The sequence below is a fragment of the Salvelinus fontinalis genome, chromosome 24, assembly GCF_029448725.1.
Source record: "Salvelinus fontinalis isolate EN_2023a chromosome 24, ASM2944872v1, whole genome shotgun sequence".
Taxonomy (NCBI): Eukaryota; Metazoa; Chordata; class Actinopteri; order Salmoniformes; family Salmonidae; genus Salvelinus; species Salvelinus fontinalis.
In genome coordinates, this window is record NC_074688.1 from 33,421,136 (window position 1) to 33,438,769 (window position 17,634).

Below are 17,634 nucleotides of genomic sequence, written 5' to 3' on the forward strand. Positions count from 1 at the left end.
GTGAGGGACCTACATGAGTTTGTCCAATAAATCTCGTTTTGCTGTGTTTGTTTCCGTAATGGAATACGCTCCAGCTCGAGGCAGTTGCAACTTGCGCTGTTCCGCCAGCGGTGGCCTTTGATTTTATGAGGCAGTTTCCGAGCGCGGTCGGTTTAAGAGGAAGCTGTGAAGATGCGTCGCTATAGAAACAAGTGCAGGAAGTAGCTGCGGGAGATTTCTGGTAAGCGGTATTTTCTGTGATAAGGAGTGTTTTTTTGATACGTATTTTAGGCATTTATATTAACGTTACTGAATTGTGGTGCATGTATTGGTTTTCACATTAGGAAGTTGTGCGGTTGCTTGGCTCATGTTTAGACGCAAGCTAATGTTAACTTTAGCCAAAACTGATTTAGCTAGTATTATCGGTCGTCGGTTCAAATGTTGCACGGACGGGACTTCTGGCTTGATACTGACGACTTGATGGTGTTCGTGAGCACACTAACTACGTTAGTTCGTTAACTTAACAAGCCAGCATATTTGTTTACCTACTTGTCAAACTAGCTAGGTTTATTGCAACCTATGCATTTTACTAAAGTAAAGATGTTCGTCAGCGCATATGTGGGCATCATATACATCTTGATGCTGTGCCCCTTCTCTACCCCCTCCCGCTCACCAGTAATGTCCCGCCCAGTGATACAGCCCGTGAGTGCAGGGGCCACTGCCCCAGAGGCGTTGTCCCTACTACACCAGCGTCTCTTGGTGGCGGAGGAGCAGGCAGAGTCTCTCATCAGAGATATGGGCAGTCTGGGAGTGTCTAGAGAGCAGCTCCTGGAGCCCGTGGAGAGGGACCCCATCCAGCGTCCCATTAGCCCCGTGAAGATGCACCGTGCCCTAAGAGAGCCTGGAGGAGAAGGGCTACTGTGGCGCCAGTGTGATGGGCTAGTGAGCAGGGTATGTCGCATGGAGAGCCTCCTGCAGACCCTCAAGCTCACCACTTTTCGCTTGGAGACTGAGAGAGACCTGGATCCCTCACACTCAGGTAATGGCTTTGACAACCTGAATCAAAACAATGTCACAAACACATAAGGGAAGTTGGTCATTTTATATTTAGCTAATGGCGTGTCAACATCATTCTGTTCCTTTTTGGCTCAATCAGTCTTTCTCTTATTTCCTATCCATATCTGTCCCTCTGTCTGCCTGTGCAGCCCATCTGAAGGAGCAGCTGTCTGCGCTGCAGCAGGAGAGTGATGAGGAGCAGAGGGTCTCCAGAAGGGAGGTGATGCGGCTGAGGGACCTGCTCCGCGAGGCCTGTCTGGACAGGGACGAGTCCCGGGGGGAGGTGCAGAGACTGGGGGAGGCCCTGGAGGTTGCCACCACCTCCAAGGTACCCAGACTAACCACATTCCATCTCTCAGCAACACACAGTCTTTGTCAGAGTTTACCCACCTTTTGTTTACTAATACAGACAAGATGAGTATATGGCAAATATAGGCATTTTCTGATATTTAAATAATAACCCTATACGTTCTGGTACTGTTGTTGCAGATGGATGTAGCTCTGGCTGCAGAGGAGCTGAAGATGGTCAAAGTCCAGATGAGCGAGAAGCTGCTGCAGGTGCGGTCACTGTAGGGGCATAATGGGACAGGGTGTTGGAGTAGGGGATGTCACATGGGCCATCTGACAGAGAAACTCTTGATTTACCTGTGTACCTATGTACAAAAAAAAAACTTAAACTCTAATGATCCCTAACCTTTTTTAGCTGAAGAAGCAGATGTCCCAGGAGTCTGCTCGGTCTTTTGAGAATGAGAAATCCCACAATGCACTACTTCAGAGGGTGGAGGAGATGGAGAGAGTGGTGGAGATGGAGAGAAGACAGGTACGGTAGGTGTGAAGCAATACAAGCTGAGAAAGAAAACAGAACCATTGATATCCTGTCCCTCTCTGACCCCAGGCCCAGACAGTGCAGGCAGACTGCCATGCCCTGCGTTCTGATGGACAGGCCACTAGACAGAGACTACAAGAGGAGAAGGACAGAGGCCACAGGCTGCAGGAGCAGTGTGAGCAGCTCAAAGGGCAGGCAGGTTAGCAACACCGCATTGTGGATGTTTTCATATTCTGCTTTACAGTGTGGTCCCATCATTTGATGTGCTGGTGTTCCTGAATGACAGATTTCATATGGACAATTAAACGCTTGATCTCTTCATCTATTTACAGAGGTAAAAGATTCCCTTGTTTTGGAGTTGACAGGTGAACTAAAAGTAAGTGCCAGCACTTGAGTGATATCAATCAACTGTGTTGAGTGTGTCTACCCGAGTGTGTGTTGTGTATGCAGTGTGTGTTAATTAGTGTGTATTGTGTATGCAGAGTGCACGGCTAGCCCTGCAGAAGCAGCAGCAGGAGAACAGCAGGTTACTGAGAGATGGAGGAGATCTGAGGACTGCAGCTGACAAAGTCCAAGTCAGTGGCCCACCTCAGAATATACATACTATACATTAAAGACCATTATAAACCGGATGGTTTGAATTCTGAATGCTGAAAGCTGTGGTATACCAGACAGTATACCACAGGTTTGACAAAAAATTACTTTTTACTGTTCTAATTTTGTTGGTAACCAGTTTATAATAGCAATAAGGAACCTCAGGGGTTTGTGGTATATGGCCAATATACCACAGCTAAAGCCTGTATCCAGGCACTCCGCGTTGCGTCGTGCTTAAGAACAAACCATAGCCGTGGTATATTGGTTATATACCACACCTCCTCGGGCCTTATTGCTTAATTATACCATGGCATTGTTGAATACTTATTTCTTATTGGCTTGAAGGTCATTCTAGAGCGTTCATTATTGCCCTATAACGCACAGTATATTTGCACGGTATAATTCAATGGCTATAGTTCATTCTTACATGTTCTACAGTTGAAGTTGGAAGTTTACATACACCTTAGCCAAGTACATTTAAACTCAGTTTTTCACAATTCCTGATATTTAATCGGAGTAAAAATTCCCTGTCTTAGGTCAGTTAGGATCGCCACTTTATTTTAAGAATGTGAAATGTCAGAATAATGGTAGAGAATTATTTATTTCAGATTTTATTTCTTTCATCACATTCCCAGTGGGTCAGAAATTTACATACACTCAATTAGTATTGGTAGCATTGCCTTTTAAATTGTTTAACTTGGGTCAAACGTTTCGGGTAGCCTTCCACAAGCTTCCCACAATAAGTTGGGGTTTTGGCCAATTCCTCCTGACAGAGCTGGTGTAACTGAGTCAGGTTTGTAGGCCTCCCTGCTCGCACTCATTTTTTCAGTTCTGCCCACAAATGTTCTATAGGATTGAGGTCAGGGCTTTGTGATGGCTACTCCAATACCATGACTTTGTTGTCCTTAAGCCATTTTGCCACAACTTTGGAAGTATGCTTGGGGTCGTTGTCCATTTGGAAGACCCATTTGCGACCAAGCTTTAACTACCTGACTGATGTCTTGAGATGTTGCTTCAATATATCCACATACTTTTCCATCCTCATGATGCCATTTATTTTGTGTAGTGCACCAGTCCCTCCTGCAGCAAAGCACCCCCCACAACATGAGGCTGCCACGCCCGTGCTTCACGTTTGGAATGGTGTTCTTCGGCTTGCAAGCCTCCCCCTTTTTCCTCCAAACATAACGATGGTCATTATGGCCAAACAGTTCTATTTTTGTTTGATCAGACCAGAGGACATTTCTCCAAAAAGTACAATCTTTGTCCCCATGTGCATTTGCAAACCGTAGTCTGGCTTTTTTTATGCCGGTTTTGGAGCAGTGGCTTCTTCCTTGCTGAGCGGCCTTTCAGGTTATGTCGGTATCGGACTCGTTTTACTGTGGATAAAGATACTTTTGTACCTGTTTCCTCCAGCATCTTCACAAGGTCCTTTGCTGTTGTTCTGGGATTGATTTGCACTTTTCGGACCAAAGTACGTTCATCTATAGGAGACAGAATGCGTTTCCTTCCTGATCGGTATGATGGCTGCGTGGTCCCAAGGTGTTTATACTTGCGTACTATTGTTTGTACAGATGAACGTGGTACCTTCAGGCATTTTTTTTTTAAATCCACAAAAGCTCTGACAAAGGCCGTGAGGCTTATTAAATATCAGTGATACTATCAAGAGCAGTGTGCAGTTTCCTTTTTCCTTCATCTTGTTCAACTGTTGCCATGCACCTGCAAAAAAGATTGCTCAGATGTGCAAGTTCCTTTTGAATTTTGACCTTCATGCATTGTAAATTGCTCCCAAGGATGAAGCAGACTTGTGTAGTTCTACAATTTATTTCCTGAGGTCTTGGCTCATTTCTTTTGATTTTCCCATGATGTCAAGCAAAGAGGCACTGGGCTTGAAGGTAGGCCTTGAAATACATCCACAGGTACACCTCCAATTGACTCAAATTATGTCAATTAGCCTATCAGAAGCTTCTAAAGCCATGACATCATTTTCTGGAATTTTCCAAGCTGTTTAAAGGCACAGTCAACTTAGTGTATGTAAACTTCTGACCCACTGGAATTGTGATACAGTAAATTATAAGTGAAATAAACAATTGTTGCAAACAATTGTTAGAAAAATGACTTGTGTCATGCACAAAGTAGATGTCCTAACCGACTTGCCAAAACTATAGTTTTGGAGTGGTTGAAAAACTAGTTTTAATGACTCCAACCTAAGTGTGTATGTAAACTTCCGACTTCAACTGTATGTTTGAGCTGCTTTTGAAAGCAAAAGTCAAATTGGAAACATTATTGGCTTTTTTGAAATCTAGGACTGATGGTTTGGTTAACTAGCAAAACTAGCAAGTCTGTTTGTTTGGTTATCATGGCAACTACTGTTGCTGTCTAGTAAACCCCCTAGCAACTTCATTGGATGTTGAACACATTTCTACTGGCAAATTAACACATTTCTAGTGGCAAATGTGGTACATTTTGGCCATGGTATTAAAGGGATAATCAACTTGGGACTTTATGTGTTCTCTCGATAATAATGCAATTCTGTGGAAGGTCAGTTCCACTCCGCTGGCACGTCGTGGAACACACCTTCCACGTCATTCATTCTTTTCCATAGAACGCATATCCCATCGTTGGCTATCCCTTATTTATTTTTTTAAATAGATTGCAGTATATTTCTAAGACCATGTGTAGATTACCAATTAATCATGAAAAAACTCAGGAATAAATGGTGACATTTTGCTCTCTCATTTCCTCTCACAGGCATTTAACAACCAGTTGGAGAGTCAGTGCTCTGAGTTGAGTTCAGCCCTACGTTCTCTTACTGTGGACAAATCCAAGCTGCAGACTGAATACCAGGCTAGTATTAAGGTACTGCCTCTAGCCCTCTTCTCACACACACACACACACACACACACACACACACACACACACACACACACACACACACACACACACACACACACACACACTAGTACAGGCTACATGTTATTCTGTTCCTGTGTCTCTCTCAGGCAGAGAGAAGTCGTGTGACAAAGCAGTTGCAGGAGCAAGACCTCCTGCTGGATGCAGCCAGACGCAACATCCAGGCAGAACTGCAGGGGGCGCTATCAGCTAAAGTTAAATTGCAAATGGAACTGTGGGTGCTAAAGCTAACTGCAAATACTCATAGGAATGAATAATCTCTATGAATGAGGAATGAATAGGCTCTCAATGATAATGCTAGCCACACACATCCACCAATAACAGCCCCTGTCTTTCTGCTCCACAGGGAGACTCTGAAGGTTGACCACACCCAACTTCTTCAGAGTTCCACGGTTGCCCAAGAGACAGTTGCCACTCAGCGGGAGCTGTTGGAGCGCACCATTGAGAGGCTGCGGGGGAATCTGAACTCGGCTGTAAAGGAAGGGGAGGTCATGAGGACAGACTGGGACTGTGCAAAGACTGAGGTGCAGCTGCCTTGTCTCTTAGAAAATACATAGCCTAAGAATATAAGGTTGTGTGATAGAAAAATCACAAGATTATGTTTAATACTGTTTATGCATCGAATGGTTGTTTTATGCAATAGAATAGGGTTCTATTAGTACTCTCTCATCTGTGTTTGTGTGAACTGAGAGGTGCCTCTGAGGCTTAACGCTGACAATTGATTTATGAATGGTTTGGTTTCATAGAATGCATTTCATAGAATGAGTTGGTGTTTGTTTAATTTAAGGTACCAGGGAGAGATGGCTCGGGTATGGATAATGATGATAGGAACCTTGTCTTAGTGGTCAAACTCTAGTTTCTATACAATAACAACAGTCTTCACAGCAAATGCTATCTGGCTGGGGGATACTCCTCTTTCATATATCAAGTCTCACCTTTTGACCCATTCCACACATCTGCTGTTTGTCATGTAGACTAAGAGGGTGTATCTTTGCTATAAAATATATATATTTGTATTCTTTCTATGTCAGAGCTCTCAGTATAACACTCAAGAGTGTTGGGTCAACGAGCCTCATTATTGCAGAGCACTTACTCTATGCTCCCTTATTAATATGTTTTGAAAAAATGAATGTCCTGATTGGTGATTGATCTTGTCTCTCCTCGTTATTGAGAATTTCCATGACTATTTTTGAATTTCCACGACTATTTTTAAAGCTTAACTGAGCTTTGCATTGTCTCTTTTTATAGTTTCTGTGGATGTCCTTAAATGTTATGCCCCTATCTCTGTTTTTGGGTTACAGATGTGCATTGTGGTAACCAAGCTAGAGGTTGAGAGGAGTGCAATGGAAACGCAACTCGCTAATGTCAAGGTACTCTACTGCCAATGATCTCTGATCTCTGACAACGATTCAGACTGATCTCAGACCTGTATGAAAAGGACCTCCGCATTCACAGTGAATACACTTCTTGTCCGAATCTGACCATAGCTTTCTTAACTGTCTACTTTGCATCCTGTGTGATTGACAGTTGGAGGCAGGATCTCTGAACTCCACCTTGCAGAAGCAGGAGGAGGAGAACAGGAGGCTCATGGGAAAACTGGCTGTCATGGAGCATCAGCAGGTGAGAGATCCATTCAGTATCTAGAGACTGGGGTCACATCACTTTAAATCTGTCCATCCATAGTGTTTGTATGTAACATGCTTTCTCTATTTTCTTTCTCCATCCTGACCGTTTCCTCTTTCCCCTCACCTCTCAACTCATGGTGTCCTCTTTACCCAGAATGCTCAGCAGCAGGTGGAGCAGATGCTTAAGGAGCTGACGGATAGTAAGAACAACCTGGCCTATGAGAAAGGGAAGCTACAGGTAAGGAGTTTACACTAAAACCATTGGTGGAAAAGGTACCTGATTTATCATACTTAAGTAAAGGTAATGATACCTTTATAGAAAATTACTCACATAAAAGTGAATGTCACCCAGTAAAATACTACTGTAGTAAAAGTCTAAAAGTATTTGGTTTTAAATGTACTTAAGTATCAATAGTAAATGTTATTGATAAAATATACATACCGGTACGTATCAAAAGTAAAAGCATCAATCATTTCAAATTCCTTACAAACATTTTCTTGTTTTTTTATTTTATTTACGGATAGTCAGGGGCACACTTCAACACCCAGACATAATTGACAAATTAAGCATGTGTGTTTAGTGAGTCCACGAGATCAGAGGCAGTAGGGATGACCAGCAATGTTCTCTTAATAAGTGTGTGAATTGGACCCTTTTCCTATCCTGCTAAGCATTCAAAATGTAACGTGTACTTTGGCATTCCAGGGAAAATGTATGGAGTAAAAGGTCAATTATTTTCTTTAGGAATGTAGAGGAGTAAAAGTACTCAAAAATATAAATAGTAAAGTACAGATACCCAGCAAACATGCTATAGTACTTTAAAAGTATTTTTTACTTAAGTACTTTATACCACTGGCTAAAACACACTGGCCATACCTCTTAATGTGTGTGTGTTCATGTATCCTCATGTTGAAGTGTGTTTCCTCCTAATGCTCTTCCTCTCAACCAGACCAGGGTAAATCAACTCCAGGAGGAGCTGGAAGCTTTAAGGGACACCCATGTAGAAAGTGTCCAACAATGCAAGCTGAGCTCTGTGTTAGAGAACAAGTACACACAGGTACACATACTCATGGTGGTAATGTAGTAATGTGTCAAAAACAAGGTGACTCCCTAACATACACCTGTCTACTCCCTTACAGGTCAGCTCTGAAATTACCACCCTGAAGACAACCTGTCATAAACTGGAGGCTCAGCTCAGGCAGGCCCAGGCTGAAGTCCAGGTGAAGGAGGGGGAGGCGATGTCGTTGGTGGCAGCCAGAGACGAGGCTCTGCGGGACAGCCAGGCCCTGAGGGGACAACTGGACAAACTGCAGGAGCAGCACAGGGACAAGGTCAGAGTGCTAGTAAAATGGTTACCCAACCTGGGTCCTGGAGAGCTACAGGGTGTGTGCAGGCTTTTGCTCCAGACCAACACTAACCCACCTGATTTTGCTCTGTTTGTCCTGTAGCTGTGTGAGCTGGAGGGCTGGCTAGGTGTGTCTCGTCAGGGTGGGGGCAGTGTGGCTCAGACCCTGGAGAACGTTTTGGTCTCCCACTCCCGTCTGCAACACAACACTGAGACAGTACAGAAGGAGCTGGGGAGACGAGAGCAGGAGCTGGCCTCACTCAGGAGAGACAGGTCTGTGTGTCTGTGTGTCTGTGTTGTGCGTGTATATGGGTGTATGTTTGAACAACTATGTATTTTTCAGACTGCAGGGTCAGAGAGAGATTCAGAAGCTACATGCAGAGGTGGAGAAGCTCCAAGACATCATGGCAACAAGTAACTCCAAGAAAAACAAAATGGTAACTACATCATTAATGAGTCATAAACACACATACACACATACCCACAAACAGCTCTTAGCTTTTAGTAGTAGTAATAATAGTAGTTTACAAAGATATGTTTGATTGTCTAGCTGGAGCCCTTGCGTAAGGCCCTGGATGTGGCAAGGCTAGATAACAAGAAACTAGCCCAAAGTTTAGAGCAGGCTGTGTTGGCCAACAGCACTCTGCAGGCCAACCTGGACCGAGCCAGAGACCAACACCAGAGCACCATCACACAGAGGTAACTAAGAGGGACTAATGTGGATAGTGGGAGTTTATTTAAGTGTGGTTTAAATACGTGAAAGCGTACATGGTTACTTTGCATGAATGTGACATTCATGTCTATATTTTGCGTGTATATCAGAGAGGTGGAGCTGGCTGAGGCCAGGGCAGAGATTGGTCGATGGTCAGAGCATCTGGAATCTATGAAGCTTCAGATGAGGAAAGAGAGGGACTCCGTGAAGAGGTTGTCACAGAGAGAAATCTCAGAGGTACTGCACACTATCTCATACTCCATCGCTTCTGTCCATCAGTCAGAACTCTAAATATCATCCTTCCTCTTTCCTCACCGCTCTTTATTTCTCTTTCCCTTCTGTTTGTGTGTGTCTCTCTCTTCAGTTGAAAAAGGCTTTTGAGGACTTGTCAGCTAGATCAGGTGACCTCTCCAGGGCAAATCGGGAGCTGCGGGAGAAGACGTCTGAGTTGGAGAAAGTGGTGTCCAATCAGAAAGCCCGTCTCAGAGATCAGAAGACACAGCTCAAGCAACACCTGGATAATAGAGCCACTCTGGGCAACTCTCAGAAAACAAAAGTATCTACAGTACTGTCTACTATATCAAATCAAAGTGTATTGGTCGGGTACACATTTTAGGAGATGTTATAGAGGGTGCAGCAAAATGCTTATGTTACTAGCTCCTAACAATGCAGTAAAATGTCAAACAAGTACACATAATCATAGTAATAAAAAAAAAAGACTACAATAAATCTTAATGTCTGACTAGAAACGTTCTGTGCAAATAATGTAAGAATTAACACGCACACAAAATAATACAAAATACTTCAAAGTTAGCTAGGAGTAAGAAACAGGGTGGCCGGGTCTGTTGGTGCCATCTTGTGGACAAGCACCTGCTAAACCAGATGTCCTATTTTTGTGACCCTCTGCACTCAGGACATGGAGGGTGAACTAAAGAGCCTCAAGACCTTGAAGGATCAGTATCAGAAGAAGAACTATGAGCAGGTAGGACACTTTCTACACCTGTGGATGTTTACAGTATGGTATACATCAGTCACCATTGTCCGGTCTGTTTTCAGAGTGAGTTGATCCAGCAGTTCCGGTCCGAGACATTATCCCTCCAGCGGGAGCTACGGCGCCTGTCCTCCAGCCAGGAGGGGGAGCTAGAGGCTGAGAGGGAGCTGAGACACGTCATGCAAGACAAGTGTCAGGTTAGCAGGGGTTACGTCTCTCTGTCATAAGCTAGCCTCGCTTAATTCAAAGTTTTTAAATGGCTTCATTTAATCTCCTTTACTTCTTGACTTTGATGGCATATTGAGAGACAGCCATGTCTGTTTATAGTCTGCATATCTGTGTTTGTCCTAGCAGAGGCTGGAGGAGAGCATCAAGAAGCTGCAGGAGGCCAAAGACCAGGCAGAGCAGAAAATGAAAGAGGTCAGCCTGGAGTCACAGCAGGTAATCTCTCCCTCAACCACCCGGAGTCAAGACAATTTAATTTGTTCTGCTCCCTCATCTTCAACACCTCCTTGGTCATTAATTCTCTCACTCTGTATCTCCGTCTGTTAAGTGTGTGCACCTAAATAGCCCCTGACGGGTGAGTAAAGTTGAACTGAATTGGAATTCTCCTGACATGCTTGTCCCCACACTCAGATATCAGAGAACCTAGAGGAAGCTCACAGTTGGTTCCGGTCCAAGTTTGACAGCCTGAAGAGTGATGGAGAGCCAAACAGGTCCATGGGGGACGAGGAACCACAAGAAAATGGAGACTATACCCTGGGAAGCAGTAAAGGGGGTGCACACAGTTCATCATGCAAACGCAACAGAAAGGTGCTTTTCTCTCATATCACTTTATCAACTCTCACTAATAATGAGTCTGCAGTCCTCTCAGCTTTTATGCCTTCTTTGTTTGGTGTTTCAATGGTACCTCTTTACCACAGTTCTCCCAAAGTGACTCCATTAAACTCAATGAAAGAGACTAGGGAGTGCTAAAATCCCTGAGTGAAAAGTATGTCTTAACTGGCTGAGAAATTCAGAGAATTGTCCAATCTGTAGGAGTAAGAATTACAGCTATTCATTAACTTATAAAATATTAACTTATAGTCCTCACAACCTCTTAGCTCTAAAAGCGTTATTGGGTAAATGTTTGGTTCTCTTGGGGGGGGTTTAAAGAGCTGAGAATTTTCTCGGTTGCAGGCACAGACTATTCACATTTTTCAGGGAAGGAGATTTCTAGTAAAAAAGGAGGTACTGAGTAAATTTGCTGTACAAAAATGTTTCATTGTAGTGCCGATTTTAAAGCCCTTCACCAAAGTTAACAAAGACGACGTGCAGAACTATAGCTGGAAAAACATATCAGGGTTTGAACCATCCAATTTAATATTTTTGAATTACGGCCATGACTTTGCCCTGAACATTTTTTTAAGCACGCACCTTATTGAAAGCCCTTGGTGGGAATTTTAACACCAGTTGTGTGATCCAAATAAATTTGTTAGACACTTTTTAAAAATGGCCTGAGGTGTTCGTCTCAATGGGTTTATTCTGTGTCTTGTCAAAGAGAGTGGTGTTGTCTTACAGACAGTTACCCAGTGGCTATGGGGATGTGTACTTGAACAGGATGAGAGTGGTTCTGGATGTAGACTCATAAGTTCTCTATTTTATTCTTGTCATGCTCCAGACTCGGTGTGATAGCAGGCCTCCAGAACCTCCAGAGTGGGAGAGATGGAGATCCACCATGCAACGCTGGGAGACCAAGAGAGAGCTGGCTCGCATTGCAAATGGATACAAACCTGGTGGGACACATGCGCTAACACACTCACACGGACACACACAATAAGACACGCATACTGTATAGCACACACACACACACACACACACCTACGCACTGAACCAAGGCACATGGAGAAACCAACCCCTCACACAATGATCCCTTTTATTTATCCAAAACATTGAACACCAAGACATATGAGCGAGATAGCAGCTGAATGTGATGTCATCCTTTTATCTCAGTCTGCACTGTATAAAGCTGGTTTTGAACATGCTGTTTTCAGAATAAGAACTGTACAATTATACAAAGATTGTTCTTATTTTTAGATTCTTCATACAAAATTATAATATTACTGTGTACAAATGTTTTTTTGACTGGATTCACAGTTTTGTATGTACAGAATATAGATGATTTGTTATGACTGAGGAATATCAATGATATTGATCCTTCCTTTGAAAGCTTCTTGCCTGTGCAGACCAGCCCAGGGGCATTCAGAGTGAGTATGCTCTGTATCAAGGAAGGCCCTAGAGTTAACATAATCCAATAGAAATGGCTCTGTTTAAGTTTTCCAATAGGATGGATGATGTTGTTCAACAGGTTCATGCTTCTATCTTAAACACAATCGTCATGCTAAAGAATCCATACTCTGAGACATGGGGAGATTGGAGTCTCCGGTGGATTGAGAAGCATAGTTCACCTTGATGTACACTATGTGTGAGGGGTTAATGGTTCAGACAGACTAGTCCAGGATGTTCCATCACAATTCTTTGCCACTGGGGACACACTTAGCTACAAATCCTGAGCAAAAGGTCACTATGGATTCAAAACCGTACAAACACACATACTCACAGTAACACCATTCCAATGGTGTCCAGAAGGCCAAGACCAGACGGGTAACAACAGTCAAGATGAACAAGGTCTCCACATCGGAGACCACCTCTGTTCAGCCACTGGATGGCAGCACGGTGTCCACTATTTACCTCATAGAAAAGACTCCCAAAAACATTGGCAGGCAAAACACTGATCTGAGTAAATGCAGTCCATACTGGCAGTACAATCCCCAATCCCTTCTACACAAAGTTCTTTAATATTATTTAATAACACTTTTTACTACTGTCAACATCTGACGTTTAAGTGATTCAAATAATGAATGAATTGACATGACAATTCAAAACCAAAAAAGTAATCCCATGACACATGTTGAAAAAAAAAAAAAAGAAGAGTAAATATATAATTAAATGATGTGCTTGACTTGGATTGAAATAGGTGCCGGTACTCATTTTGGGTACAGGAGCTCCACAATACTTTGAGCTAATAATATTCTATAAGAGGAACATGAGCTCAAGCGGTAGAACATTTGAGATGCCAGTACTCCGCACCGGTGAACTCCTGCCCAAGTCAAGCACTGGATATGTACATGAGTAATCATGGTGGAGATGTCATTATTTGCTTGCAAATTCTGTGATAAGAGAAAAAGGTAGTCCCAGGATTGAGGTGGAAGTGAATCTGAACAGAACACCTCAGACAGGTTGGCGAGGAGAGTTGAGGTCACAGGTAAGTTCTTGTTGTTGGTGGGTGGAGGAGTTCAGAGGTCACCATACAGAACACTTGTTGACAGGATGCATGGGGGAACCCTTTGGACAATGAAACACTCGGGCAAACTCATCAAACTGGGACACGCTGCCAATCACCCTGCAGGGGAAGAGGGGAGAGATAACGGTCCAATCAGAGAGGGGATTCATATTATGTACGGCCTGTGATAGGCTGATGCACATCAGAAAAGTGAGGAAGTGTATGTACCTGTAATGCTCTGGTGCGTGCTTGTCAGTCAGTAGCTGCAGGTATATGGACTGAGACCGTCTCTTCATACACCAGTTCTGAGAGGAGACAGTTCGCAGTAAAGGCCGTAAAAAATATAATCTTTACTTCCACTGCAACAACAAAAAGATTCCCAGGCCGAAACAACACTACATCGTTTGTACCTGTGCGAAGGCGATGAAGAGTAGTTGTTCATGTGTGTATTTGAGTCCAGGGAGAGGTCTTTCTGGACCATGTTCTCTGATCCACTTCTGATATGCCTGGAGAGATGGAGAGAGAGAGATGAGATTTGAGTCCTGGGTTTACAGACAGCTTGTAATTAGTCCATAGAGACAGTGATTGAGGGCTCTATTCAATGCGATAGAAACTTAAAGATAATTTCCGATTGAGCCGACATGCAGCGTTTACCATGGATGCATTCTCCTCTAAAGCAGGAACTTTTTTTTTAAATGTCAATGATAAGTTGAACTTCCGTAATGCGGATTGAATAGATCCCTGACAGAGAGTAATCAGTCATGATTGACAGCTAGCACAGTCTATTGGAAGATTTCACTCACAAAATAAGACAGTTTAAGGCCTCCCATGTCTGCTATATTCTCCCCCAGAGTCAGACGGCCATTCACCTGCAGACACACAGGGGAAAGATCATTACAACTCCCATTACAAGTGTGTGAGTGTCCAGTAAGCAGAACAACAAGGTATGCTATGCACCCACTTTCTGGTTATAGACGGTGAAGTTGTCGTAGAGTTTAACGATGCACTCTGCTTTCTTCTGAAACTTCTTGTATGACTCCTCTGTCCACCACTGCTTCAGGTTGCCGTGGCCATCATACTGTCCCCCTAAGAGTAAGATGACATCACTTAGCATGGGGGTCACTATTTGGCCAGGCTGCAAGGTACAGTTGGCTATAGCCTTTTACTCTGTCTGAAGTCATTTGACTGATTTCATTGGTTGTGATAGGGGGAGGCAGAACTTCCGTACCTTGCAGCATGGACTGATAGTGACAACCCACTTAGATGGGGGCAAGAGGCTTGAGTTAGGATGACCAATTTGGACAAAGACATGAATCCCTTATTCAGAACTGATACTGACATTACAGTTTTACTACTGTTAGGCTACAACTGTTCATACCCTATTGGATTTTAGGCTTTTCTAGGACTTATTTAAGACAAGGAAGCGTTCTCTCACCCCAGTCATCATATCCATGTGTCAGCTCATGACCGATGATGGCTCCTATTCCTCCATAGTTTAGAGATCTAGAGGGGGAGAGGGGAGGGATGAGTTACTAATCACTTAACATTTGAGGACATCAACATAATGTATATTTAAAACAACACAGTATAACACAAACTGATAAACTTCTGTTCAGCCTGAAGTTCTAGCCCCCGTCCTGAAGGGGACAGTAGAGTATTACATACATCATAATCTGACCTGTTGATATCATATCTAACTGTTATTAATACCTGAAGAGCGTGAGAGTCCTGGCCACCTCTCCTTGACCCGGGTGGGTGAGGAGTGTTCAGTGTAGTCTGGCAGACCATGCAGATGGAGACTGATACTATGCAGGGACAGCCAGAGGCTCGGGGCTATCCACATGGCTAAGTCTGAAAATGACTTTCTGACAGGATGTCGATACCCTGCTGAGAGTTGCCCTCCAAACCTGAATAAAATAACTGGCTGAGTGAGGCTTCATTACCCGGGGCCTGATAGCAGCGCTGGACTAGCCTCAGTCTTCATGGCAGGTTAGGGCTACTGCAGTAATAACTCCAGGGAACGGGACCACGATCACGCACACACATCTAATATCATATTCCATTCATCAGTATGCATGGGGGGAAACAGCGGTCGTTTATGTGGAGTGGTGGTGATCACTTCTAATGGAATAAGTATGTGAATAAATAATACCGTGCCGTGAGAGTTGAGGGTTGCAGTATAACTGTGACCATTAATGGAAAGGGGAATGGTTTGGAGGTAGAACACGAGGGGTAATGTAGGAGGAAAGCATTGGTAATGCTGTAGAAGGGTTGTCCTGGAGTGCTACAGTACAGCGGGTGCAGGCTTTTGTTCCAATCTAGTAGGCTACTAACTAACTCACTTGATACAACTAATCAGTGTCTTAATTAGCAGATGATTAAAATATTCAGAGTTGTACTCACTGTGGAAACTCGGGGTCGTACAGCGTGGGCTGAAGGATTCCAGCGGGAAATACTAAAAGTAAAGAAAGAGATGATAGCAGAAGATAAAGAGAGAGGTAGGGAGGCAGTGATACAGTATAAGAGGAGTAGATAGAGGTAGGGTAACCATTAGCTCTTGTGGCTGATGGCTGTGTTTGTCTGGCCCTCTCTGTCGTCTGCTGCCTGCTCTGTAACTCACCATTGATTTTTCTGGGAAGTAAATCCTCGAAGCAGATACAGACACCACTAGAGGCCAAGACTGAGGGGAGATGACAGTGTGCGAGGCTGGTGTAAGTAAGTGAATGCAGAATAAGTGTGTTAGGGCGTGTGGGTGCCTCATCACATGGATGGACCAGACAGAAGAAGAAGAGGAGTGTGTTATCTTGTATATACTAAGAGCGTTGATGTGCTATGGGATCACACACTGACTCACCCATTTGGTTCTTGTTTGGGAGATGGTAGGCATTGAGGGCCTGAGGGGGAAGGAGCCACCTGAGAGGGAAACAAAGTCAATCAGAGATCTATTAATCCTACATTCACTAAACATCTTCAAACAACAAGAGACACAAAGACATTTCTCAAGTGTCACAGGCAATTTGTTTCAAAACCTTTGAGGTTTTTTTAAGGTGAAAATATTCTATATTTATTCCAATATTGATAATTCATGTCTGCGTAAGAAAACAGTCCCTTCGTCATAATCTTTAAATCCAGGCGCATCGATTTGAAGACATTTCCCAAATTAATAACTTTGAAATTCAGAGATGCCCTTGTTCTGGTGGGAAAGACGGATGGCCCTACAGACAGCGGAGAGATGGGGAGACGGGTGGAGGGATGAGGACATGTTTTCTCTGCAGAGGGAGAGATTAATGATGAAAGGAGTATATTTGTGATAGAGGAAGTCATGATTTGGCAGTACTGGGTGGAGGGCTTCAGCTTGTTCGGACACAAGATCAGTTTTGAGTTCTGTCCTAGGAGCACATTTTAAACAGTTACACAAAAGACAAGCTTATGGTATCTTCAATTTGTAGGTACATCACTTGTATACTCTTCACTTCAATTACTCTTGTCATAAAATGTGAGGTTTTGTGTCAAGAGGTGCATAGAACTTTGAATCTGTGTGTAGTTGTGTTATTGTGAGACTGAACATCTGGAGCAGTTGAAAGTATCACTTACGCGGTCTTGTCCACCTGCTTGTGGATCTTCTTGACAGACATCTTGATGTTAAAATTAATACTGTTGAGGATGTTTTTGAAATAGGTATTTTCATCCACATCAAACTGGAGAAAAAATAACAGAGTTGGAGAGAGTCAATGAGAGCAAGAGAGAGAGGGTACGTCTGTGAGAGTAAAAGTGGTCTCACCCCATACTCCTGGTCTATGAGCTCTGGTTTGAGTAGGAAGTCTGGATAGCCTGTCATCACCATCATATGCTGCAGCTGAGAGAATGAAGGGAGGAAAGGGTCAGAGAAAAGAGGGGAAGAGAGAGTGAAAGAGACTTTGCACATATTTAGCCGACATATCCTTCATAGACCACACACACACGACCAGCTAATCAAGCAGACTGTTATAATGGGATTACACTGGAGCACTTTTGTTTCAGCAAGTGCTCTAAAAGGATTAAGACTTTACATTCTGAGTACTGAGATAGGGATTTAATAAACCAGTATTAAAGTGATCCAGAATAAAACAACCCCTGCTTTCATCCTACGTTGTACTACAGTAGGCCTATTTGAGATAGTGTGTTATCCTGACCTTGGCCTTGGCTGCCTCCTTGGTCACCTCATCCATCCAGTCCAGCTCTTGCAGCCGGAGGTCCAGTGAGTGCTTTATGTCCTCTACCAGCTCCTGTACCTGAG

The 17,634-nt window shown here is 43.5% G+C and overlaps 2 protein-coding genes across 5 annotated transcripts in view; one reads left to right on the forward strand and one right to left on the reverse strand.

The window, feature by feature from the left end:
- Positions 1-13: 13 nt before the first annotated feature.
- ccdc150 (coiled-coil domain containing 150) lies at positions 14-11,864 on the forward strand. Of its 3 annotated transcripts, XM_055880538.1 has the most exons (26): positions 14-220; positions 656-1,018; positions 1,185-1,363; positions 1,525-1,593; positions 1,739-1,855; positions 1,931-2,060; positions 2,194-2,237; positions 2,344-2,436; positions 5,204-5,311; positions 5,455-5,579; positions 5,712-5,889; positions 6,667-6,735; positions 6,893-6,985; positions 7,145-7,228; positions 7,938-8,045; positions 8,128-8,319; positions 8,437-8,606; positions 8,677-8,770; positions 8,884-9,032; positions 9,156-9,282; positions 9,410-9,601; positions 9,959-10,027; positions 10,102-10,233; positions 10,388-10,477; positions 10,673-10,849; positions 11,697-11,864. In XM_055880538.1, exons 2-26 carry the CDS (start codon positions 658-660, stop codon positions 11,853-11,855), a joined length of 3,309 nt encoding a protein of 1,102 aa, XP_055736513.1. In that variant the 5' UTR covers positions 14-220; positions 656-657; the 3' UTR covers positions 11,856-11,864. The 3 variants fall into 3 exon arrangements, with proteins under 3 accessions (XP_055736513.1, XP_055736511.1, XP_055736512.1); XM_055880536.1 differs by lacking the exon at positions 14-220 and having other exon boundaries at positions 236-1,018; XM_055880537.1 differs by lacking the exon at positions 14-220 and having other exon boundaries at positions 236-1,018; positions 10,391-10,477.
- Positions 11,865-11,934: 70 nt separating this feature from the next.
- The window catches only part of LOC129822331 (endothelin-converting enzyme-like 1), a 31,748-nt gene continuing 26,048 nt past the window's right edge, over positions 11,935-17,634 (reverse strand). Inside the window, exons 8-18 of one of the 2 annotated variants that reach the window (XM_055880540.1) lie at positions 17,531-17,629; positions 17,140-17,214; positions 16,953-17,056; positions 16,213-16,271; positions 15,762-15,813; positions 14,794-14,861; positions 14,320-14,444; positions 14,162-14,227; positions 13,769-13,864; positions 13,587-13,663; positions 11,935-13,478 (exon numbers count right to left, since the gene is read on the reverse strand). In XM_055880540.1, the coding sequence (XP_055736515.1) occupies positions 13,379-13,478; positions 13,587-13,663; positions 13,769-13,864; positions 14,162-14,227; positions 14,320-14,444; positions 14,794-14,861; positions 15,762-15,813; positions 16,213-16,271; positions 16,953-17,056; positions 17,140-17,214; positions 17,531-17,629 (921 nt within the window). In that variant the 3' untranslated portion in view covers positions 11,935-13,378. Of the gene's footprint in view, positions 13,664-13,768; positions 13,865-14,161; positions 14,228-14,319; positions 14,445-14,793; positions 14,862-15,761; positions 15,814-16,212; positions 16,272-16,952; positions 17,057-17,139; positions 17,215-17,530; positions 17,630-17,634 lie in introns of both variants that reach the window. The other variant, XM_055880539.1, reaches the window with a different exon arrangement.